The sequence below is a fragment of the Phoenix dactylifera genome, unplaced genomic scaffold, assembly GCF_009389715.1.
Source record: "Phoenix dactylifera cultivar Barhee BC4 unplaced genomic scaffold, palm_55x_up_171113_PBpolish2nd_filt_p 000599F, whole genome shotgun sequence".
NCBI lineage: Eukaryota > Viridiplantae > Streptophyta > Magnoliopsida > Arecales > Arecaceae > Phoenix > Phoenix dactylifera.
In genome coordinates this window covers 165,992-192,079 of record NW_024067996.1, presented here as the reverse complement: position 1 = coordinate 192,079, position 26,088 = coordinate 165,992, and the positions used below count along the sequence as shown (strand labels likewise).

Sequence of the window (26,088 nt, the reverse complement as noted above, 5' to 3'; positions counted from 1 at the left end):
AGAATTTGAGGCATGTGTTATTATGAATTAATTTCTAAATGCTCCTGATCAATAGAACCATCACGAGGGACGGTGATCGATTCGATAAGATTAGTGCACAGATCACTTAGTCAGATGGATGAGTCTCGAGTCTACAGTGTAGAAGCTCTAGAGTGATTGTGCAAGTACTTGTTAGAGAACAAGATACTGAGCATGACCAAAGAAAGTAGTCACATATATGTCTATCCACTCGTCAGCGACTATTTATGCTGCAGTTGTATGACTAGTCCTTTAATCTGCGATGCCTCAGCTATTCACCGTGAGATTGCTATAGTTTGACGAGCATGTGAACTTGGGCCCTAGCCATTCGGGTTCTTGTGGTGCAGATTACTGCAATAGATTCATTTTGGAATATAGGGTTGCATCTAGATGGGATCTATCGACCTTGATAGATTGGAGTGATCCTATGTGATTTATGAGACTAAGTTCGATAAATTTCTGGCCAGGTATTTTGGAAAAAGAGTTTTCCATATCTCGAATTAGAAGTCGAATAAATTTGACATATGACGGACGATGAGGTTTGGCAAGTTATCTATAATCTCCGTCCTGATCCATGATAGAGGGACTGTATCATACGCTAACTGCACCTAGAGGTTCAGACATTCCATTCTGCTGGGTTGCCACCACATACTGCTAGGTGTCACTAGTGGATTGTGAGATTCGAAGGCATTCACTTGATGATCAGTGAACCCTAAGAGCAGAATTGAAATTGTTTCAGTCCACTAAAAGGAGTTTCAGTGATATTGAGATGGGGATCTCAATATGTCTCACTACCAGACAGAATAAAACCTACGAGGTCACACACATAGAGAATTTGATTAGTCAAATTATAGTAATTATGATTTAGAATCACAATTGATGTCAATGATTAATATAATTGGTGATTGAATTAACCTATTAAGTATTAATGAGTTAATGGAAGAAGAATTAAGTGGAATTGATTGCAATTGGATTGCAATTAGGCTGATTTGATGAGCCAAATCAAATTGGGTTCGACCCAAATTGAGTTGGGCTCATGATTGGTTTAACCCTGATTAGATCAAGGTATATTCTTGGAATATGCCTTAAGTCGTGTTCACACCATACGAATTTTAAAGTCCACATGGCATCGTAGGATGAAAATGCATTAAGTCGTGTTCATACCATAAGGACTCTAAAGTCCGCATGGCGTCGTAGGATGCATGGCGCCCCATCTAATTTTTCTAATGTGATTAGGAGTTAGCCTAATTAAGGGACAAGTCCTAATGTGATTAGGACCCATCCAAGGCGCCATGAAAGAGGTTCAAGCCCAATGTGATTAGGCTCCAATCTCTTGATCCAAGGACACATGTCATGCATTGATTTGAGGCGCCACCTAAATGGATTCTAATCCACTTGATCATGGCGCCATGGACACTTGGCATTGATCCAGTGGTGGGCGGCAAGGTAGAGTTTATCTCTTGGTTTGATAAGCCTTGGAAAAACCCTAAGCCACCAATTATAAAAAAAGTTTATTGGAGGCCTGTGAGGGCAATTTATTGGAGTTTCTTCCTCCTTCTCCATGCCTCCTCCCTCTCCCTCTTCTTCTCTTCTCCCATGGCAGCAAGGAGCAAGCCTTCTTCCTCTTCCAAAGGTGTGTTGGAAGCGTGAGAAGAGAACCTAAGGGGAGAGCCTACACGCCCAAGGAAAGAAGGGTTCTTTCCTTCCATGCCCAAGCCTTCTTCCTCCCTTCTCCATGGCAGCAAGAGGTCTTCTTCATCCTCTTTCTCCACGATAGCAAGGCAAGGAAGATCCACAGTGCAAAGCTTCCTCCTTTCCTTCCTTCATCGTGAACAAGGTTGAAGAAGAAAGAATTCTTCTTCAAGGAGGTATGTTGTTGATCTTCTTCTAATCATTATTGATAGTCATGAAAGGTCTCTGCAAGGAGCTAGCACTCCGGTGAGATCTGATCTCAGATATTCAAGTCCTCATGTGGATACCTGTAGAGGCCAGACGCTTATGCGGCTCCAATAGGAACCTCCTATGATCATCAAGCTGCGGTATTTTTCCACCCGCACAAAAGTTTGAAAATGGGATCTTCAAATCTTTGTTTCTGATTTTTTTTCAATTTTGTGATATTTAATCAACCTTTTTCAGATCCTAATCTTCCCTCCCTCATGAGCAAAGGTCTTCTAGATTTGGATCCAGAAAAATTTTTGAACTCTATGATCTATGGCGCGTTCATACGATGAACAACGTCCCGTGCGATATTCCGTTGTGATCGTCACATCGCGCGGGGCGTAACTCAACAGATATGTGGAACATCTCTCGCCAATTTAATTTAATAATAGTTAACACTCAATGTCGGCTTCCAAGCAAATATCTTCTATGCCCATAATCTTAGTTACTCCATCATTTTCCATCTTAACACTACTAATATCACCACTAGCATAAGATGGAAAGAAATTTCGTCGAGAAGTAAAGAGGCACCTGAGTCAACAACCCAAATACAATCCTCGCATGTAAGATTTACACAAGCATCCTACAAATAATACCGACATCACCATCAGATTCAACTATTGTCGTATCATTTTCTTCCTTTTTTTCTTCACCTCTTCCCCTTGATTGCTCTCTTTTAAATTTTGTGCACTCTCTTTTCATGTGCCCTAGCCTACCATAATAAAAACATTTGATCTCATTTCTGAATCTGGACCTTATCTTTGACTTATCATGATTGTTAGAATTTTGCAAGATTCTAGTTTTACTCCTCCCCTACTTTTCTATAACCAATGCCTCTAACTGTAGAGTTACACCATGTTCTCTTTTTCTAACCTTCTCATTAAGGATACTATTTTTAACCATTCCCAACATTACCACACCATTAAAAGCTAAATTACTAAGTGACACAACTAGAGTTTTCCAACTATCAGCCAAGAAGCCGAGCAATAAAAATGCTTGCAACTCACCATTTAACATCATTTTCATAGTATTTAGCTAATTTACCACATCTTGAAATCTACTTAAATGCTCGGTCGTTGAACTTTTCTTCTTATACTTCATATTCACAAGCTTTCTGATCATGAATGCCTTATTCTGTACAATCTTTCGCTCATAGAGACTCTCTAATATCTTCCATAAACTATGAGCATTAATTTCTATAGCAACATGATGAAAAACACTATTATCTATCCACTGCATAATCAATCCAACCATCTTTCTATTCATTTTCTCCCACTCTTGTCAAGTTTTGTCACTTGGTTTGACACTATCTCATAGGATCATACAAATTTTTGCAATATAGTAAATCTTTCCATCGCAGCTTCCAAATTGAATAATTAAAATATGTGAGTTTAATCAAATTGCAACATAAATGCTCTTCCATTTAATTAACACAAGAAAAGTTCAACCACTAGCAACTTGCTTGATACCACTTTGTTGAAAAAATGCAATTAAGAAATAATGATGCTACAAAATTTTTTTTTCTTTATGTTATTAAATGAGATATCACTTCCCAAGCAACAATAATCTCTACAATCTACTCAAGCAATTAATAAGCAAAATAATCAAGCAATCTACAAACAAGAGATGATACAATTTTTAATGTGGAAAACTCTTTGATGTGAAGAAAAAAACTCACGGAACCTAGTCCAGCCAAAAACTTCAACTATTTAGAATAATGAGATTACAATGATTCTCTCTAGATCAACTAGAGGTTGCACAAACATCAACAAAATTTAATCTTGGCTTTCAAAATAAGAACATTCATCACTAATAAGGCAGATTTCAACAATAAACAACAAAATAGAGAATAAATTTCACTAAGTATTGATTTTTGAAACCATCAATAGAGAAAGCTTTTTAAAGATCCAAATCGTTCAATCTTGAGCTCTTAATGCCGGACATACTAAAATTTCGGCCAAATATGAATAAAATCAACTATCAGTTCATTCGACAAGTAGTATTTTTTCTTCCTCTTTTTCTCCTTAGTTTTTACTCTCTTTTTTCTCTTTCGTTTTTCCATAGAGCCCCACACCCCACTCTTTCTTCTCGATTAACTCACCCAAGCTGGAGGTTTCCTTCTTATTTTCTTTTATTTTAAAATTCAAATGAGGTGATCCACATGAGGAGGGACCACACCAGCAACAAGGAAGCAGGCATATTCTTCGACATGAGAAGCTTCTTTGGATGCTCTCTGTAGCCGGGACCACCCAAATTGAGTGCAAATATATTAGAATTCACTCTGAAACTGTGTTTCCTGACATGAATATATGGTAAAAGAAATGTGTTTCTGTATTATAGTCAAAAAGTAAATGGACGTGGTCCTCGTTTATGTTATTTTCGTGAGTTTCACTCGATTATAACTTGAATGCGCGCGCGCACCCAAGTATCCTAACATCCCTTGGGTCCCTTATTTGCGTGGGGATTGGTAACAAGGGACTTTGGTCCACTCCCCAGCCCCTTCAACATGGCTTGTCGTTAAACCTCTCACATGATGTGTGGGATGAAAAAAATCAAATACGATCACAAACAAATTTGGTATTGGTGGTGCACTAATTGTGAAATAAATTTGAAAGAAATTAAACAATTTAAGTGGCTGGACATTTTAATCCATTTAATTCATTTATGTCCTCTCCCTTCTCTCTGTTATTGTAAGTATCTCTTTCTAATAAAATTGGGTGGTTAGCCTCCCTTTATTAAATAATAATAATAATAATAAAATTTTATTATGTCTTAATCAAGCCATGGTGCTCTCACGTCCCTCGCCTATGCGGGGCACGTGAGGCACCCAGTGCCCATGTAGGGACCACATGAGGGGAGAAACATGGAGCTCCCTTGCCAGATGAGGAGCAAAACATGGGGCTTCATGCAAGCATCTTTCACTCCTTCCCGATTTTGTTTTCCTCCCATATACATCTGCAGGATTTGGAGACACCAGCCTCATATGTCTAGGCTCTAAAACGAGTTTTTTCGATGTGGAACTATTGAGCCTCACACCCTTCCCACCTCGGACAAGAGCCGTCCTCGCCTCTGATACCAAATGTCACGCCTTCCGCCTGTGCGGGGCCCGTGAGGCACCTAGTGCACACGTGGGGGTCACATGGGGAGAAACACGGAGCTTCCCTGCCAAATATTGTCCGGTTCTGGAGCTTCACGCAAGCGTCATTCACCCATCTCCGGTTTTATTTTTCTCCCAAAACGCGTCTTCAGGATTTGGAGACACCCGCCTCATATGCGCAAATTCTGAAACAAATCTTTCCGATATGGAACTATTGGGCCTCACAGGTGCCATGCACAAGTTCAAAAGAAGTACGTGATTTATAAAATATACATCTCCAGTTGCAATTTGCAAGTTATTAGTGGATAGCACCAAAAATTTGTGGAGCCAAACGAATGAAAGAAAGAAAGCTGGTGCATCCACTATGGTTTTAGATAAGGTAAGAACCTTATCTGACTGTAAAGTACAATCTTTAAATTATCTTCAAAGCTAGAATTCTTGCATCTAGAAGAGCAAAACAGAATCCGACCGAGACAAGAGAAGGCCGATGCCGGTCCAAAAGCCTCGGTTTTTATTAACTTGGTATAATAAACTCGATAATGGCATGACATGATTGCGTCCATCATTCATAATCTAAATTAAACAACTCAAAAGTCGAGGAACTATTAATTGCAAGTAGCTTCCATTGTACCTCAGACCGAGACCTTATGATTAGATAATAACAACATGATGTGGGAGCCCACCATGTCACACTGATGACCGGCCTCTCGTTGATTTCCAAAATTTTAGTCGGCCTCATCAGTTAATTCGCAGCATGCATTCCAACATAATTTATAAGCATCAACATATTCACAGATTTCTTGCATTTGACTTCACCTTCTTTTCTTCCTTTCTATATAGCATTTGACCAGATGTTAGGGCTTAATCAATTTGCATCTCGAGAAACTACAGATTTACACATAAAGTCACTTGTTTTAGAAACAAACTTGCAAAGAGAAACCTCTTTGAATCATAAAGGAACCCTGAACAATGCATGAAATCTCAAGCTATACGGCAGCAAAAGATATCTTCAACGCCACTCATATTCAAAACCTAGATTCAGCCAAAACAATTACGTACTAATAATAAAATCATCGGTTGAAGGATAGAGTTGCACTAACCAAGCCCAAAATAATGTCTCTAAATCATAACCTTTAAAATGACCAACCAATGGTGTTCCATAGACACCTAGAGCAATCCAACAAAAACAATCGACTAATGCTTCATGACAGTTGACACACCCACATATCCAAAAAAAAAAAAAAAAATCCAAGATTATATGCCTCCATAAATGGTCACCATCAAGTATCAACATGTCATAACAAATCAAAATAATACATTCGCATCTCATAACGGCATATGTTACTACGAAGGAGAAGGTGTCGTTCTCCCAAAAAAAATAAGTGTATTGCAAGTATATGCCTGGCTAAGAGGGATATCCATAGCTAAGTCATAAAAATTTCATGCTGCATGCTGTGGGTTGAAGGGCGTAAAAACAAACAAATATCTTGGGAAGGGAGAAAACATGATATGGGGTTTCGGGAAGAGGCGGTATGGGCAAAAGGCCTCGAGATTCTCACACGTGCAAATGAAGTAACATTGGCACGTGTAGAGTCGAGTCTGGTCGCACAGCCTCGTGTTTCTCACGCCCAACTCTTCCGATAACTTCGATCCTGCCGTGCGGTCGAGCCGTCGAGGGTTGGATTCATCTCCACGGAAGCCAGGCGAGGCCGCCGGTGGACCTTCGCTTTTTATTAACGTCTCCCCCGCAGACCGCGCCACAACGTTCGTTGGAAATCCTCGAGATTTTATAATATTTTGCTGCTCATTGGAATGTTTGGATGGATAGATTTACCCACCTGGATTTTTGCTAGGTCACCACTTCGTTGGACGTGATAGGATTCTTCTTAATTCTTTACTAATTTTCTTTGAAGAGTTAAAAAAATAACCCACATGCGTGGCTCATGTTTTGAATCAACTGTTGTTATATATAAGGGAATTGGAGGCCTCACTTGCCATGTAAATAACGAAAATTTTGTTATAGTTACTATTTTACCCTCAGGTTGCCTCGACACGGTAGATCGATGAAGTTTGGATTTGGTGGCTGCGTATTCACTCTCGGATTGCTTTATTCATTTGGAAGGTAGGCTAAAGGTACCTATCGACCAGAGGTGTGCTCACGAGCAGAGAGTTAAGGATTTCTCCTGCCTGCGGGGCTTGCCCAGTGACGGAGGAGACTATTTATCATGCCATCTTCTACTGTCCGCAGGCTGTCTAGATTTGGTGGTGCGCGGGGCTTGTCCTAGACGTCGAACGGGGTAGGTCCCTGACGAAGGCTTTTCTACTACGGCTACAGGCATTTGCGAGGCGGCCTAACACGATGGTGTGGGGGTCCGATGTGCCTATCTGGCCTACCATACTTGGCTGGATAGGAACTCGCGGGTCTTCGATGACATGTGGCTACATCCGAGGGTGGTGGCAATCAGAGCCTTGCTTCATGCGTCAGAGTTCATCAGCAGTGCACTATCATATTCCCCTGAAGCAGCTAGGGATATCTGGATCTCTCATTCAGTTGAGTCAGCGACCAGATTTGTCTATGTTTTTTAAGAACCTCCACCTCCTTGTTTTCTCAAGATGAATTTTGATAGCAGTATTGTTAAGTGAGGCGAGAGAAAGATGAGGGCTTTATCATCAGAGATCACCACTCTAGATTATGGCGGCTGGCGGTTGATGGATCTTCGACACCTCTATCATTAGAGCGAAGCTGCGGAAGGCGTGGGAGGGGCTCTCCTTTACGAGGGCCGAGGAGGCAGTGTACCAAAAAAAAAATATATTACTATTATATTGTCCTAAAGATGGCCATTATGTAAACGAATAAGTACTAGCAATATGATATTTTTAGTCCTTTATCATGAATAAAGTGATAATTGTAAAAATTATATTTCTGCCAGCTGAATTTTTATTTATTTACTACATTTTTAGTATTTTGTGTAAATAGTAGATTGGGGTTTTGTTCCGATAGTAACATCACTTCTGCTTAGCAATCAGAGGTCTTGGATATCAATCCTGGATTATTAAAGTATGAACCAAGTCTCCCTTCCTTTCTTGCAAAAGAATAGTGGTTCGGACAAATAGTATTATTAATTTTATTTATTAAATATAATTTTATGAAAAAAATATTTATAAAGATGAATAACAACTTGGTGACTTAGGACATGTCCAAATAGTCACAGATCTCTACTCAGCAACTAGAGGTTATATCCCCAAACGCTTGGGGTGGCAATTGGGCCGGATTGCACAAGCGGATCGGGTTGAATATAGAATAGGACAAAATTTTATCAATCCAAATCCAACTTTTTTTGTTAAGCAGGCCATAAATCCAAATCCGAACTTGGCCATTTATTAAATAGCTAACCTAACTCAACCTTAAACAAGTTGAATCAAATTAATTGGGTTAAACATGGCCACCTCTATCAAAAACTGGATCTAGATAATTATAATACTAGTGCATTTCTCTCTCTTTGAAAGAAGTGACTTGTAAGGATTATTATTATTTCATTTGAAATAATCTTAAAATTATTTGGATGCCAACATTGGAGACATCAACAAGGGTTGTAAAATTAGTTTGATGGACAGATCACACTAGCTTTCATTAAAATGGTGAATAATGATTTTAGACAGGTTTTTAATTTGGTGAAATATGAGTCACTGAAACCTCTGCATGTCAAAATTTAGATCTCTTAGTAATAACCTTTTATGTTGCACGTGAGGACCCAGTCAAGTAAATCCATTAATCAACAATGTGTGATTTTTTAAGAAAGATTAATGGCAAATTACCGAACAGACGAAATATGATATTGTTGAAGATAGTCTTGAGATCATCCCATCATTAGCTAGAGCGACCCACTATAATGTTCTAAAGTTAATTAATGAAATATGGCCAGATGAAGTTGTAGAGGATTTGAGCTTGCTTGTCACAACGTTTACAAGCAACCTTCCTGAGTGTGTTTTGGATTACCATGCAATGCATGACAGGCTTAAGATCTCACTTGATGCTCCCCGTACTCTTCATCACCAAAAATAAAATTTTGCAATTATTATGTATTGTCAACTAAACTGTTTCTTGTGATTTATTTACAAAAGTCCTTCTTTTAGTTCAGACAGAGGAGCCTGCTAAATCTAAGAGAAATGAATGTCACGTTGAGTTGCCTTGCACACTATCTTTAAGGCATATTCTAACTTGTAAATGAGTTATTAATCGAAATAAATATAGCAAACAATCGATAACCTAAAAACACTGGTTGTTAGGAGATGTGCCATTAAACATGCTATCAAGGCTCTTCTTAAAAAAGAAAAAAAAGAAAAAAAGTGAAAGCAACTCAATTTGCTCAGTATCCTAAGGAAAAACATAATGTTGGCCAAGTTATTATTCATCTCTTATGACAAAAAGGAGAAATATGACAAATTTGAATATGGCATAATGTAACCGATTAATGCCAAATCTCACAAAGCAAGAATGTTTCATTTTGTCAAATTACGAAATAAAAAATCAAATATGAAGAAAAAAACTTGTTCCCAAGGCAAACCTAAACTTTTCAAGATCTAAGGGCAAAAGTATGACTTCAGCAAAATCCCTATTCATGTTCAACTCAAAAAAATCAAAAATTCCAATAAAAAGAAAAAAATTAGAAAATTACATCAAAATAAGTATGAGAAAAGTTCTTTATAAATGATATCATTTAGTAAGGTGTAAAAGAAGGTTAATTTACTCCATCTCACATTGGAAAGCTTCAATTTTGCAGTCTTCAATCTTCTCCAATTTTACACTTGGGGGAAATCTGGGTGTAGCTGTTGAAACTCCATGAAAAAAAGAAGCAGAGAAAGAAAGAAAGGGGAAAAATGGCAACTGAGTGCTTGCTGAATGAAAGCTTCAACCCTAAGGACTCGATCTTTAATATAAATCTTAAAAAAGAGCACCTTATATCAGAGTGCTTACAGTGCACATCTTATGCCCCTCAATTTGGTTCCAACGTAAGTCAAAACGGTTCAGCATTCCATAGTCTCCAAGCCCACGCAACCAAAATCTGAAGAACTGGACTTCAGTTAAAATTCCTAAAATTAAACCGCATTTGTATGAGAACAAGATTCTGGTCCACTCTTGGAATCACACAATTACTAGGTGAATACTAAATCCTAGTGGACCAAGGCCCAAAGCGGTTCAGCCGTAAGGCAAAGAATTTAGCAATTTTCCATCTTTAGTTTTAATTTAGTAGGAGTTAAATCCCCTAAACAAGAAGAGTCCTGAATCAGGAGGATCACTAGACTTGATGTGGACCACTTTAGCCACTATGAGTAGGGTTGGATAGGGTCCAAGAGTAAAATCCTCCACATCGAAAAGCTGAGTCAGGAACCAGACTTTCGGAGGCCATAATTTGGTCATATAACGTTCCGGTAATTTTTTGAAATCTATAACTTAGGGTTAACCTTCTACGGAGCTAAGCAGGATGAAATTCTATCGTTTGGGCTTTGAAATAGGCTAGTCAAATTAAAAAAAAAAAAAAAACAGAAAAACTTTGATCAAGCATATCTCCCAATTCTTTCTTAATTTTCTTATAAGAGATTTGAGTTGAGCGAATTGAGAAATTTTTTTCTTCTCACTGATCAAATCATCCTAGCACATATTACTATTATACATAAAATTAAAAAAAAAAGGAGGAAAAAAGATTTATTTTATCCTCGATCCACGGTGGACCTAGTCCACCTAATAATGCCTATCATTGTTGTGTAATATTTTTAACATTTTTTAATTTATATAACATTATTAATTTATGCCTCAAAACTCTTGTTTGACTTTGTCCTTGCTCGGCAGTACCAAACCTTACGCTGCGTTTCTCCCTCATTTCAGTGATTGCTTCAACCCTCTTCTCTCCTATTTTCTTTTTCTTTCAAAGTCCTTAGTCTCCCTTCCCTTTTTTTTTTTTCTGACCAGATTCATGGTCCATAACCCAGCCAAGCAAGTCCTTATCGCCCGACCAGCATAATCACCGTTGGCACGGACAGGAATTTCGTGCTTCCAGCTTGCAAGGTCTGATGACTCACCATTTTATCACTTGACCTGCCTTTATATTTTACTTGATTTTCTTAATTGGTCGTTGGATGTTTTATTACACTAAGCTAACCTCACACCCTAATTGCTTTCTGGCCACCTTCGATGCGGTCGATCACCTTACCTTTTCCCGCGTTTATAGGCCTAAAAAGTTATAAAATTATTCATCATCATGTCACAATCATCGCTGTTAGAATTTTTTTAAAACTATTTATAAGATTAAAATATTTTTTTTCGAAATCCTATTTTTCAATGATTTCATACTAATGCAAAGATATCTTTTATTTTATAAACAATAACCTAAGCTCTCTTTTTTTTTTTTTCTTCATGTAAATTCACCGTTGGATATCCACTTGCCGCTTTGTGAGCTGCCAATGGATGAATGATGGACTTAGGAGTGCTTTCAGACTTGCGCGATGGTTGGTCCAAGGGTGGACTTGACCATGCACGAAGGAACGGTAGCCCATCCCACGTCACCTCCTGCGCCATCCTAGCCTATATCCCACGAGCTCATCGCCGAAAGCACGACCCTCAGACGCAGACATTATCTTAATAAGAACAAGAGAGACCGCTGTTATTTAATATTTTATGTATTTATCCAACCAAAGTAATATTTTGATATTTAACTTTGTAAGTTGTAAAAACAGCAATTCCGGATTTCATCAACAGAGCCAGCCATGCGAGCTATCAGGCCTTCTATTTAAACCATCATTTTCTGTTTCGGTAGTTGGTAAAATATCTGTCGTGGAGTCCATTATTTTATTTAGAAAGATTCGGTCAAAAGACGATTTCCCGATGTCGGTGCATATTGGATTTTCCGAATCCAACCGAAGACCTGTTCAACGCCACGGCTGCAGCTGGCCGGTCCAGCTCTGCCACTGGTGGTTGCTGGTCGCGTCCCTCCTCCAGATTGCGAGGGAGAAGTCATAAATCAAATTTATGATTCATCATTTGTTTTTTTGGTAAAAGCCAAAGAATATTCTCAATTTAGTACACCACGGACCACCAACTCCGTCCATGGTCAATCTGCACATACTTCTCTCAGAAGTAAGTGAAAATCTACCATCAATCGCTGAACTGAAAGCTTGGCCCAAGCAACTTAAGCTTTCACGGGCTCGGCTTCTAGAAACTTAGAATCGAAGTAAGCTGAATGAGTTAAGCTTGAACCAGCAAAACAAACTTCAAATTAATTTCAAATCAACATCAAGCTCAGCCAGATATTGATCAAATACATTTGTATTATATACTACATCAATAATATATTGTTAAATTAAAGTTTTAATTTATATATTTTTTTTCTTTTCAATTTATTAAAATAGTACTAAAAATTTTAATTAAGCTACATTTGAGTTTAAATTCATTTTATCTCAATTTAGAATTGCCGAGTTAATCGATTGAACGCATATTTGGTTCGATTTGAAATTAAGCATGAATTAAGCTTAAAATAATAAAAAATAAATCAAGCTTGACTTAAGAAATTTCAAACTAAATTTGATCAGACATTAGCTTGATAAAACCGGCCCTGATTGCACCCATTGAGTCGTCAACACTTTGAAGTGCACCGCACGTGCTTGACCCGTTCGTGCCGTCACGCCTGAACGTCGTTCTCGCACGCGCATGACGACACCAGCGGGTATAAACTTAGGCAACGCCTCCGCAATCTCGGCGACCTCACCCTTCGCTCCTGGGTCTCATTTCTCTTCCCCTTATTCTCTTCCGTAACTAGCTCATGGCGGCCGCCGTTGGCCGCTGCGATCTCACCTCCGTCGTCGTCCCCGCCCTCTCCATCGCCGTGGGCGGATTCATGATCGCCGATCCGCTGTCCGGCGACCATGACCTGGCATCGGTGGCGTGCGTCCTTCTCAGTCTCGTCGCCTTCAAAGCCGGCCTCTTGCTCATGTGCGCCGCCGTCGCCGGCGTCCCCCTGCCGCCGGTCTACGTCCAATTTTTGAAATCGGTGGCCGTCTCGGCCTCGGTTGCGGTGCTGATACTGCAGCCTTTCCCTACTGCTGTCCGCCCTTCGGTGGAATTTCCAGCACTCATGGATGTGGAGGATGCGATCGCAGGTTGTCCCGCGTCTTCCTTCGCGAATAAACTCTTCTTTCCTCTGTTCTTGCGAAAGAAAATTAACAGAGCTTTGTGCTTCTAGCTTTAGAATTGTTTAGACTAGTAATATTTGTACAAAATCTTGGGGTAATTTATTTTGGATTTGGTTTGTAATTTTGGGTCTCGTTGCTGTCTTTGTGTTTTTTATTTTTCTATAAATTAGTGAAATACAATATGGAGATTGATATTAGATATAGCATTTGCACAAAATATATGCTATTTGTTGCTTTTGTTTTCGCTATTTTTGAAGGTAATAAATCTTTACTACCAAAAATTCTACAGTTTTAGAAACAATTTCAGAGGACAAAAAGATTCCATCATACATCTTGCTTGATCTAGTCCATTTCTTTCTCTTTTGATTAAAAAAAAGCTTCTTAGTCCAGAAGCTAATGAAAGAGACAAAACAACATCCAATTGAAACTTGGGTCACACGGCAGATCCACACCTCATCAATAGACCACACTTGACTCAACGAAGTGCAACTTACTTCCAACCGGACTTGACAGAAACTCAATCCAACCCAACCTAGATGACGTGGCTCTATCCAACCCGATCTATTATAACCAGACTCAATACTTATTTAGAATTTATCAGACCAATAGAGTACCAACCAATATAGATAAAATCTTATGATTGCTGTCAAGATTTCTCCTGTCATTTACCCGACTAATAGTAAGAAGACCTAGCAAAAAGCTGACTCACGTGAGCGAATGCAACTTGATCGCCTATGGGTTTGCTAAGAGCTTCATGAGCTACATCCAGAGAGTGATTTGAATGATTCGTTGTTCTGAAAGAGAAAGTTGCACGCAACGACCATGATTTGCATGGAAGATTCATAATCTTTAAAATATCCAATTCTTTGGGGTTCAAAAAGGATAAGATGACAGGTAATTGATATTTTACAGAACAGAAACCTAAGCCCTTAATTTAGTCTCTTAACTTCTTTTGTTTATTTTATGTCACTCTAATGGCTTCTTGGCCGCAAAAAATGACTGTCAATTAGATGGTTAGTCAAGTGTATAATTCTGAGAAGACTACTTCTGTTGGCTATTTAATATCACTCTAAGCGACTTAAGATGGCAGTAACGAGATAAACCTAAGAACAACAATCAAGGCAATGTAATAGTAAGGAGATAGGATCAAGGGCTGCTGCACTCAAATTTCAACTCGTATGAAGGACTGATGAAATTGTTGAGAACAAAGTCTCTATGAAGATTCATGGTGAGAGTATTGGGGAGAAGAACCAATGTATGTTTCCTCATAGATTTAAGATGTGGGATTAAATATAATCTGCAAGGTCCTCACATACTCATTTAAGCTATAACATCCTCACCAAGCTAACGCTCTAAATCTAATTAGCTCATGATCAGCTCCAAAAGAACCTATCTCTCCTAGTCACATATAGATTGTGGACTGAGTCTACTTTATTACCATTTGTAATAATCTAGGATATCATCCAAAAGGCTAATCAAAAATTATATTTTGGGTCCTTTGGCCCTACATAACCATCTGATATCTTGAATTCCTTTGTTTTATATAATCACACAAGATCTTAATAATGCACAATCGATGTAAACTAAGCGCATGCACGCATTGGTTGTTGCATACATATAACAGAACAAAAAGATGGAGAGAAAGTTATATTGTTCAAGCTTTGTCACGAACATCTTTTAAATGACAATAAACCAAATTTTGAATCATTGGAACAAATGTTGCATTTTGTAAAAGTGGGGATTGCCCTGACAGGATTGGCCTATTAGAAGTTCATTGAGAATTCAGTGAAAGCTCATGAAGAGTTGTTTTAGATCACAAAGTCACACTAGGAAACAACGAATGGCTTGTGCACGGAGAAGGATCTCAAGACCATGTTGATGGAGACTAATACTGGGACAGATCGTGGTGAAGTTCTCTGAGTTCCAGGAAAATCCACTTCACCAATTCGGTCATGTGACGCCACTTTCTAACCGATTACATTGAACAAATGGTACCTTTTGGATTCGAAGGCAGAAAGAACAGACACTTAGACTGATTGCATGTTCTTCCATGAATCTAAAAGATTATTTCTTTTTTGAACAAAGAGAATCTGAGATTCTTGGATGTTGAAAAATGTAAACTAGATATGGATAAATGGATCACACAAGGTTATGGTTTTTACTAAGGCATGGAGAGACCTTGCACATTGTTCTCCGGAAAATTTCTGGAATGGCAACTAATGATTGCATAATTTAGATCTTCGTGAGTGGGAATGAATTTTGATAACAATAATGATGAGGTATGATCTCTGCAATTGAAGTAAATGAAGCTCAGCATTTCCTATTCAAAGGATATCGAGCTGTCTCGCTCCCTGGCTAAATTAGCCGCTTTTGCCAAACTTTCACCTTCCCAGAATTTTCCCTCCATTCAGAACAGAGGTCCAGTTGCTCATCTCAAGTAAAACTAATAAGCTGTAAACTTTTGTCATTTTGTAGAGAAGCAGGTGTCACTTCCTTAAATCTCTTCTAACAAAACCATATTTCCCTGAGCCATATCCCATATTAGATAACCAAATGACAATACAACATCTACGGCATCCTGGAACTGTTGGACGATTGTTCTCAAAAAATGTGACAGATGTTCATAGAAAGTAAAATTAAAGAGCTTTCATTTAGAAAGAACAGATATTAAGAAGAAATGCTGCAGGCGAACATCTAAATTTGACTATAGAATGGACCCGCCAATAATCTCAGAGATCACCAACTACATGCCTACACTAACTTATGCAGCAAGGGTTCCTACAGAAGGAGCATCATGTATATGTAAAAAAACAAAAAATGAAGAAAGTCATTTCCTTTTCTGTAGAACAATGTCTGATTAGATTCCAAAGCATCAAAACAACAAGATGCTAACAGCACATAGTTCATAGTACATGAACTATCACGATGAGGAAATGGATTTACCTATGAGACTAAAGATAAGGAAGGCATCCTCAGGTCCTTTCCTTTTGTAAATCCATGAGTTTCTGAGCCTTCACTACAAAATATTAAACAGCCCATCCACCACCCCCCTGCAACACTTGAGAGCCAGGTCGAGCTCCCCAAGCCCGTAGAGGCTGCAGAACAACGCACCGAAGGCCCTTTACTGGAAGTGCAATTACTCTTCATCAAAAATCCAGCCAACAAGCTGATCTTGTGGTATAATCAAGCAGAATAGCAGATAATTGAGCCTGCAAAGGCTAGGGATCAGTAAAGCGAAGGTCCTTTACTGGACGTGCCATTACTCTTCATCGAAAATCCAGCAAAGAAGCTGAACTTGTGGTATAATCAAGCAGAACAGCAGAGTATTAACATCCATTTCTATCTTATTGTCATGATCAGTCAATGGATCAACAGGTCAGTGGATTATGTCAGCAAATTAAATCAAAAGTTGACCTAAGATAGTTTAGGCATTGATAGAACTGCTACAGATTCCCAACCGGGCATCTTGGAATTCCTTCCTTTAGTTGAGATCTCAAACAATGTCAAAAATGTTTATAGTACTACAAATAAAGAGCTTTTACTTAAAAGGGAAATAGATGGTAAAGATACAGAGATAATTAAAAACAGACCTAAGTCGATCAAAGTTCTAAACTAAAATGCAGTTAAAGCAAACCTCAATGATCACCAATTAAACACCAATGCTAACTAATGCAAGTAAGATTGCTAGAAAAGGAACATCGTATGCTTGTTAAAATGGAAAAAATTGTTTTTTTAATAGAACAATATCTGATTAGGTCCCAAGCATCAAAACTGCAAATCTAATGCCTCATAATTCACATAACATGAATTACAACAATGAGAAGATGGATATACATATGAGACTCACGATGACAAAGGCATCCTCAGGTCCTTTCATGACTAATAATCATTCGCCCAAGCTGCGCAAGAGCTTCTTAGGCTCCTCCAATTTAGACACCTTAACCAGCCCATCCACCACCCCCTGCAATACTGCCACATCCACAACAAGCTGGTGGCTCATACTATGACTATCATTACTACAACTGAGAGCCATGTCGAACTTTGTAGCCTTACAAAAGCTGGGGATCATGGTTTTAAAGGTCCCACAACCCCTTGGCTTCCTCCAAGTTCCCAACTTGGCAGGACCCTTTGGCCAGAGCATTGAAGGAGAACATGTCGGGCTTTGGTCCGACCCACCTCAATTCATCGATGATCTCCACCGCATCTGAAGTCTACCCTTCCGAAACCTGAAGCTCTTTATATCCGGCAAGATATTTTTCTCACCCATTAAAGTCCCCAAATCATTTCAGCATTGGAGAATCTCTTGTTGAATAGAACCTGTCCCGGGGGGGGGGGGGAGATCCAATCAAGGGCAACCCCATCTTCTCCATGAGGCTGAATACATCAAATGCTGCATCAAGATTGCTTTTTTCGCAGAGGGCGTGGATGAGGATGTTGTAGAAGATGAGCCTGGGGACTATAGAGGGGTCAGCAGAGGGGGTCTCCCAGAAGGCAGTGACCACCGGGTCAGAGTCACATGCATAATTTGTAAGTTAATCCAAAAGTTCACTTAAGTGACCAAAGAGATACTTGATCATTCACTCCTTAAACAATTCTGTTCTTCTTTTGGCAATAAAGTTGGGAGTTGGATCAATCTTAGTTTTAAACTCTAAGATACATGGAACAGCATAATTTGCAATTGAAGCACTTTTTACATTTTTCAAGTAGTCTGGCATTGAATAAGAATAAGTTCTTCTTGCTTTTTTTTCCATCTTATATTTTTAACAGGGACAACTAGCATCAGATTGAAGATAGCACTCCTCTTAGGCATACAAGAAGGCAATTGCTTGCATGGTGCTTTTCAGAGAAATGTCCGGGTTTGGTCCTCATGTCACAATGCATGAGTTAAGTGGATATAAGTGACCTTTTCCTAGTGGGAAAGATAAAAGAGCTCTAATTTCTAGATTAGATGGCCTATGGGTTACATGCTAATCAACTGATTGATAGAAAAGTCACAGACTTCCAACAGTGTTTCTTGCAACTTTTTCCTAAAGTCACAGACTTCCAACAGTGTTTCTTATTCTTTTTCCTAAATAAGAATAAGCAAGGACACAGAAATTCATAATGACTACAAAATAGAGAGCTTTAAATGAAAGAAAAAAGACAACAGATAGATGGACTAAAGACGGACCTAAGTCGATCAAAGATTTACATCAAGTTGCAAGCAACAACAATAACCTTGGAGAACGCCAAATGCATAGCAACACTAATTAGTGCAAGTATCGTTCCTGAACAGAGAGCATCATATGTTCGTTAAAAGGAAGAAAGTTTTTTTTTTCTATAAAACAATATCTGAGTGGATTGTTCCTTGCAGAGCATCAAAACAGCGAGAAACCAACTGCCTCATAATTCATAGAACATGAATTGCAACAATAGGAAATTGTATTTACCTGGGAGACTCAAGATGGGGAAGGCATTCTCAGGTCCTTTCGTGAATAATAATTCCTCCGCCCAAGCTCCACAAGCTTCTTAGCCTCCTCCACTCTCGACAACTTAACCAGCCGTTCCACCACCTCCTGCAACATTGACGCATCCACAACACAGCGGCGGCTCATGCTCTCGTTACAACATTTGAGAGCCAGGTCGAGGTCCCCAGCCTCACAAAGACTAGGGATCAGTGTCTCGAAGGTCCCCCTGTTGGGAGCACAGCCATTGTTCGTCAAATCCAGGTACAACCTCTTGGCCTCTTCCAAGTTCCCGTCTTGGCAGTGCCCTTTGATCAGAGCATTGAAAGAGAAAGTGTCGGGCTTTGGTCCAACCCGACTCAATTCATCGACAAGCTCCACTGCCTCCGAAGTGTTCCCTTCTGAAACCAGTGCTCTCAGCTTTGCATTGAAGCTCTTGATATCCGGCTCGATATTTTTCTCACCCATTAAAGTCCAAATTTTTTCAGTGTCGGAGAATCTCCTGTTTGAATAGAAACCATTCAAGAGAGTATTGAAGGAGATCAAATCAGGGGCGACCTCATTGTTCTCCATGAGGCTCAATACATCGAAGGCCGCATCGAGATCGCCCTTTTCACAGAGGACGCGGATGAGGATGTTGTAGGAGAAGACATTGGGGACGATGGAGGGGTCGGCAGCAGGGATCTCCCGGAAGGCTGCGGCCATTCGGTCGGAGTCGCCGGCGTCGGCGCAGGCGCTGAGGAGGGCGTTGAAGGACATGACGGAGCGGGGGCAGCCAAGGGCGGGGAGCTGGTCGAAGGTGGCAGCGGCGTTGGCGGGCATGCCGGCCTTGCCGTAGAGGGAGATAAGGCGGACGGCGAAGCCCTCGCGGGCGATATCGTCGGGATAGCGCTTCTGTTCCTCGAGGATGGCCTCGACGGCGTCGGGGCGGCCGGCGGCGGCGAGGCGGCGGACGGTGATCTCGTAGATGCGGTGCTTGCAGCGGAAGCGGTAGGACTCGGAGGACTTCTTGAAGGCGGCGACGAGCTTGTCGGGGTTGTGCTCCCGGAAGAGGTAATTGACGGTGGTCTTCAGGCGCTTCGGGTAGGGATTAGGGTTAGGGTTTCCGGAGGAGGAGAAGAGGCGGGAGAGACATTGGGGAACGCGAACGAGGCGAGAGGACATTTTTTTGGCCTTCCGGCCGGAGAGAGCGAGGGGAAGGGTTTAAGAGCTTGCAGTAGGGCTTAGGGCTGCAATGGATCGGATATTAGTATATTTATATTTATATTTATTTTTTAATATAAATATAAATATTAATATTAATTTGATGTAAAAATTTATATTTATATTTATTTTAAATAAATATAGATATAAAATAGATACCAATAGTATAGATATAAATATAGGTATAAAGCAAATAATTAATCTATAAACCGAAGCAAAGATATCACTAAGACAATAATAAACAAAGTTAATAACATGCTAATATGATTATTTATTTTTTAAAAAAAATAAATATATATATATAATTGAATAAGATTTACAAATAGAATCGAATATTCATATACGAATCGGATAGTTGTTTATCCATATTTATATTTTTTTTTATAAATATAAATAAGAATACGAATATTAGTTTTAAATTTCTACCCATATTTGAATTGGTTCAAATACAGAAACGAATACAAACGGATATTAATCCTATTCGCTTTCGCCCATGATCTTCTAGAGAGACCGATGGGCTTAAAAAAAAAAAAAGTCAATTACTCACGAATAATTTTTACTCTTGACTAGTTGCATAAGAAAGGCTGACCTAAACATAATTAATTATTTAGACACAGGTTTTTAAAAATTCCAGCCTTTGCATAGGCAATGCGAGCACCAACATTTCAAAGGACAAACCCAGCCCTAGCATACTCGTTCATTATGTACAAAAGAACTATCAATATCAAGTTTTACAAAGCCTTGAGTGGAGAATGCCATCAAAACCCGCGTCGCAGCAGGAAATTGATGAAAAGAAGTCTGGAGGCCTACACATATAAGCATGACACATACTAAATTTTCTCATTTTCCATAAGATAGAAGCAAAAAAAGCAGCCATACATGTGATCTAATTGAAAAATTATACTAATAATGCGTGTCATACTATATTCTTGTGTTATTTTCTTGTGGAGCATAAAATGATAGTTTTGATAGATTTAAGGTAGACAAACTTCGCGGTAATAATTATCATATTTGGAAAAGAAAAATCATCCATACTTTGACGTATAGTAAGATCTTGTTTGTCACTGTCACCCCAAAGCCTGCACCAACCAATGATAAAGATATTGAGACCATTAAATTAAAAGAATAGCGGGAGGATCTTGGTAGTCCTGCTAGCAAACCAACTCATTCCTCTATGGAATTCGCAATGCTGGGCGACAGGGTAATGGGCATGCCTTACTCAGGGATATCCAGAGCTTGGTGGCCGGCTGGAGGTCGTTCCAGATGGCCTATGTATATCGGAAGGCAAACTCGGCAGCAGACTGGGTCGTCTCTTTTGTTGCTCACTACTCGGAAGAGATTTTATAGACGGAGATTGATTTCGCTCTCCTACCTTTATGTACTCTTATTCTTTAGCCTCTGATGCCAGATTGACGTAAGTTACCGTAGCATATATATATATATATATATATATATATATATATATATATATATATATATATATATATAAGAAATTTTGGAAGCCTTCGGGATCGAGTACGGGCCTATTTCTGAAACCAAATACAATTATTGATGGATCTATTTAATGGGGGCTACGTATGTCTAAAGGCGACAAAATTATTGACTATACACAAAAGTTAGTACTAATAACAAAATATCTTTTCCAAAATAAATATCTAAGACATCATAAGTCATGTGAACAAAATAAAAAATTGATATTCATGGTCTTAGATGCTATACTAGCTGAATGTGGTGTTGATAACAACTGGAGGGTGGAATTAGGCACTACAAAGTATATGACTTATTGCAAAATTAATTTTTTCATTAGTAGAAAAACCCTTGGAAGAACATCACATATGGAACAATCCATAACTTTATCTTAAAATACTAGATAGAAGATATTTTTTAGATTTATTAGTTATATATAAGTATCCAAGGTCCTATCGTTAGTTATTATATTTTTATGTAGCATTTTATGAGTGTGGGGGAGAATGTTCAGGCTTATTAAAAATGGAGATTAGAGACGTATGTACAAGAATGCTACCACCGTGGGCGTGCCGGAGTGGTTATCGGGCATGACTAGAAATCATGTGGGCTTTGCCCGCGCAGGTTCGAATCCTGCCGCCCACGCAATAATTACCAGTTAGGTTTTTCATTTAGGGAATTCAAATCTGACTTCTGTTCTTTTATTTTTTTTGTTGGGAAAGTGGAGACAATAAAAATATACCAACTTAAATCTGATTATCGGTTAATTTTTTTTATCTATTTTATTTATTTATGCTGCAATCTGTTCATCAAAAAATGACATATAAGATTATAATTTCTATATTTTTGTTTTTCAATTAGGAAATTCAAATCTGACTTTTTTTTTGTTTTTGAGAAAGAGGAGGCAATAGAAATATACCATTGCCACCAATAATTCAAATTTGATTCTAAGTTGATTCTTTGCCTCTTTTTTTTTTATTGATTTATGCTGCAATCCGTTCAGCCAAAAATGATATATACGACTGTAATTTGCATTATGACCCAAAGGAAGTTGACATGCATAAAGAAGTATGATGGTATGGCAAAAAAGTGATGGCAGAGTTAATTACAGAAAGCAACTAACTATCCAGACATGACCAGAAAAAACGTATTAATAAACATAGATAGAAAAGCTCAACAAGTTGGCTGCACCAAAACCCAAAATAAAACTATGCTTCAAAATATCTTAAGAGCACAAACACTTCTTCTACGCACCTAATAGCAGTATCAACATCAGAGCAACATGCAATGACACTGCAATCTTTCTCAGTGAAGTGGTTGGTCCAATTATAGAATTTAAAATGCTCAGTATTGTCATTGGATATATGAGTGTGCTTAAGCTAGTCGGCCAGAGTGTCACAATAATCTCAATCAAAATATCTTTCATAGCTACAATAGTATCCATACTCATTGTAGTAGCTACCATCATATTCGTCGAACTCTTCAAACTGTAATGTCCGGGCCCAATACAGACCGGGCCCAATACTGTAGGGCCCAGTTGAATAGTATTGGGCCAGGGATGGGTTAGCTGGCCCAAGATGGCCATAATCTCCCGCCTGAGGGCTGAAAAGACAGGATCACAGATGGCCAACGGAGAGACCCCTACAGGCATGCACAACCGGAGCCCGCCACCTCCCTCCTCCTCGGCAGCTGGGCCTCGAGCTGGCCTGAAGAGGGGGGGGTAGCTGGTGGCTCCCGAAGCCCTGAGCAAGGAGAGGATGCCACCTCTCCTTGGGGTCAAATCACAAGCTTAGTTTTTATAGACCTAAGCCCTGCTAACCCTAATCTTGGATATACCCTCTTAAGCTTCTAACCCTCTGATATTCGGTACCAGAGAGCTAGATCCTGGAGCTGGAGGTGGAAGGTGCCCCGCAGCCCCAAGGGAAGAAGGAGGGAACTTGCCGAGAAAGGGTCACTGCCCGACTCCACCCAGCCAAGTCAAGGTAAGCACACTGCCAGTAGACTAAAGCGAGAGAAGAGGGGAGGAAACCCCTCGGTGGGGGTGTTCTCCTCTCTGTTCCATTCATGGAACAGAGGGGAGCACACCGGCACAAGGAGGAAGATCGGGCAAGAAGAAGAAAACAACGAAACCCTAGGCCAGACCCACGGGCCGCGGGCTGGACCCACGGGCCGCGGGCCGGACCAAGGAAACCCAAGCCCAGGCCCGGCTGCCACCCGGGCCGAGCCCAACCGGACTCGGCCTACGGGGTGACAGTCCCTGGCCGCTGCCGCCCTAGGGCAGAGGGGCAGCCAGGGGGGCCGCCGGTTCTGGCCACGCCGGCGACCAATGCGGCCCCCAAGGCCGCCAGCCTCCGCCCCCGCCTCTCCGCCGGCGAGAGGTGGTGGCGAGACTCCCACAAGAAAAAGAAAAAAGGGGGAAGAAGGAAACAGAAGAAGAAGAAAGACAAAAAAAAAAAGGGGGGGTACTTACCTCGGACCACGGCCTTACCTCGCCGTGGTCGGAGCCGGTGAAGTCCTCCCGGAGGAGATCGGCCTCGAACCCACCTCCCAGCTCTTCTCCTCTCCTCCGGCACCACTTCGGAGAAGAGGGAAGAGCCGGCCTCCCACCGCCGCCGCCCCGAAAGAGTTGCACCTCTCCGGGCTGGTGGATCGGGAGCCTCGCCTCCCCGGCCGCCTGCGAGAGGAGGGGAAGAACCGGAAGGCGGCGAGGGAAAAAGGAGAAAGGCACCGGGAGAGGAGGAGGCCGGGGAGGGTTCGGTGAAGGCGGAAGGAGGAGGGGGCCGGGCGGATGGGAGATGGAGAAGCCGAAGAAGAGAGAGGGCCGCACGAAAAGAGGCGGAAGCCTCTGGAACCACCTGGAAAGGGCCCTTAACGGGTCTGCCCAGCGGGTCGGATCCGAGTCCGGATCCGAAACCCGTTAGGCCTAAATCCTTTAATTCGATTTGGGTGAGTCCGATGAAGGATTGATTCAAGCCCAATCGAGTTAAATGGGTTAAATTAAACCCAATTGGGCTGAGGCTGAACCCCCATTTATGCAATAGTAATCCCAGCAGGCCCAATTAATTGTAAATCAGGCCCAGTCCAAGCTAATTAAATTGGCAGAGGGGGCCTAATTGGCTGAAAGAGGCTGGACTTAGTTTAAATCAGGCCCAACCCTGTCATTAAAAAGCCCAATTAACCATATGGACCCAAATGTCTTTAAATGAACACCAAAGGCTTCAAATTGGCTAAATTAAAATGGGCCAAGATCCTTGGTTGGGACCCAAGCAAGTCCATGATAAGATGAACCAAATTCTATAATAAATAGAGAATAATATGATTCCTATAATGTGGTTTTAGGAATCAACGATTTGCCACCAAGACTTTGGATAACGAATTGCTGTAAGTAACCTGTTCTAATCCTGTTTTGGATCATGTCATGTTATTAATGTTTCCTCAGCATTTCTTTTAAGTATATATGTTTCATGCTTGATATGTTACAATGCTTAAGTAACTTGCATGAACCCAGAAGCTATGGCTATGTATGCGATATGATGATACTGATATTTTAATCATGCATGTAAGTTTATAAAGTCTTAGCTAGCCCAGAGGCACTATAATGGGCTCAAAGATGCTACTGAGAATGGCCGAGCCGCCAGTGGCTGAATAGTAACTGAGCTTGCCCCGTCAGTGGCTGAATAGTAACTGAGCTGCCCCGCCAGTGGCTGAATAGTAACTGAGCCTGCCCCGCCAGTGGCTGAATTGGAATTGGGCCTGCCCCGCCAGTGGCTGAATAGTAACTGCGCTGCCCCGCCAGTGGCTGAATAGTAACTGAGCTGGCCCCGCCAGTGGTCGAGTCTGACTTCGCAGTAGCATCCGAGAGAAAAAGGACCACGGCATGCCGGGGGCACGATTTCATATGCATATATTATGAAAATTTTTGTGATTTGCACTACTGCTTTGTTTAAATTGCTTCCATGTTATGCCATGAGGATTATTAGATAAACATGCATGTCAGCTTCTCAAACCCTGATTTACATGTTTAGCATACTGGTTGATCCGATAGGATTATGCAGGATTACTTACTGAGCCGTGTAGCTCACATCTGTTTATGCTTCGTTTTCTTTCAGATCCTCACCAGTGATCGCCATCAGATATGTTTTTATTTTGTTACAGAGCTTCGTATTTTTGGAGAAGCTTATATACTTTTTGTACATTTGAATAGCATAGAAGTTCTGTATTTTTGGTTTCAAACTTGAAGATTGTACTGCAAAACTTTTAATTTATATAAGTTTGAATCCTTTTGGCTACCTGTTACCCCTGTGTGAGGCTGCGTGCTACTGTGGGCGATAGTCGGCAATAGCACGGCCGTGTCACGGATCCGGGTCCGGGGCGTGACATCTAGTGGTATCAGAGCCTTAGGTTAAACAATAAGATAACCATGCCTAAGGAAAGGGGTAGTTAGGAATGTCACTGTCATAGAAAATGTTATAATATGCTAGTTTAACATAATCTCACTGTAAAAAATTTTTGACTGCTAGGCGATCATTAGGAAGATATGGACGACGATCGGAGACCACCCTCCCCGGAGCCCAGCGAGCGGTCAGCTTCCCCGGATACTCCACGGTCTGCAGCGGGTCAGGCAGGCCTAGCCGGAGTGTATCAGCTCATGGCACAAGTGCTGCAACAGTAGCAGATGATGCAGCTGGCCGCTATGCCATCAGCAGACTCCTGCTATGAGAGGTTCCGCCGACTGAACCC

General features: G+C 40.5%; 1 protein-coding gene and 1 non-coding gene across 6 annotated transcripts; one reads left to right on the top strand and one right to left on the bottom strand.

Moving 5' to 3' along the window:
- Nucleotides 1-15,469: 15,469 nt before the first annotated feature.
- Nucleotides 15,470-19,896, bottom strand: LOC103712627 (pentatricopeptide repeat-containing protein At1g55890, mitochondrial-like). Of its 5 annotated transcripts, none has more exons than XM_008799197.3 (2): nt 18,667-19,896; nt 15,470-16,361 (listed from the first exon to the last, which is right to left on the bottom strand). In XM_008799197.3, the coding sequence occupies exon 1, from the start codon at nt 19,843-19,845 to the stop codon at nt 18,676-18,678; it is 1,170 nt and encodes a 389-aa protein (XP_008797419.2). In that variant the 5' UTR covers nt 19,846-19,896; the 3' UTR covers nt 15,470-16,361; nt 18,667-18,675. The 5 variants fall into 5 exon arrangements, with proteins under 5 accessions (XP_008797419.2, XP_008797418.2, XP_038975621.1 ...); XM_008799196.4 differs by having other exon boundaries at nt 15,472-16,446; XM_039119693.1 differs by lacking the exon at nt 15,470-16,361 and adding an exon at nt 16,435-16,526.
- A 2,015-nt stretch (nt 19,897-21,911) lies between these two features.
- On the top strand, nt 21,912-21,993 carry TRNAS-AGA. The gene has a single exon. It is a non-coding gene; the product is annotated as a tRNA-Ser (tRNA).
- The last annotated feature ends 4,095 nt before the right edge of the window (nt 21,994-26,088 follow it).

Bases quoted from the DNA above. Each gene is read 5' to 3' on its own strand.
- LOC103712627 (XM_008799197.3), bottom strand. From the start codon at position 19,845: ATGTCCTCTCGCCTCGTTCGCGTTCCCCAATGTCTCTCCCGCCTCTTC.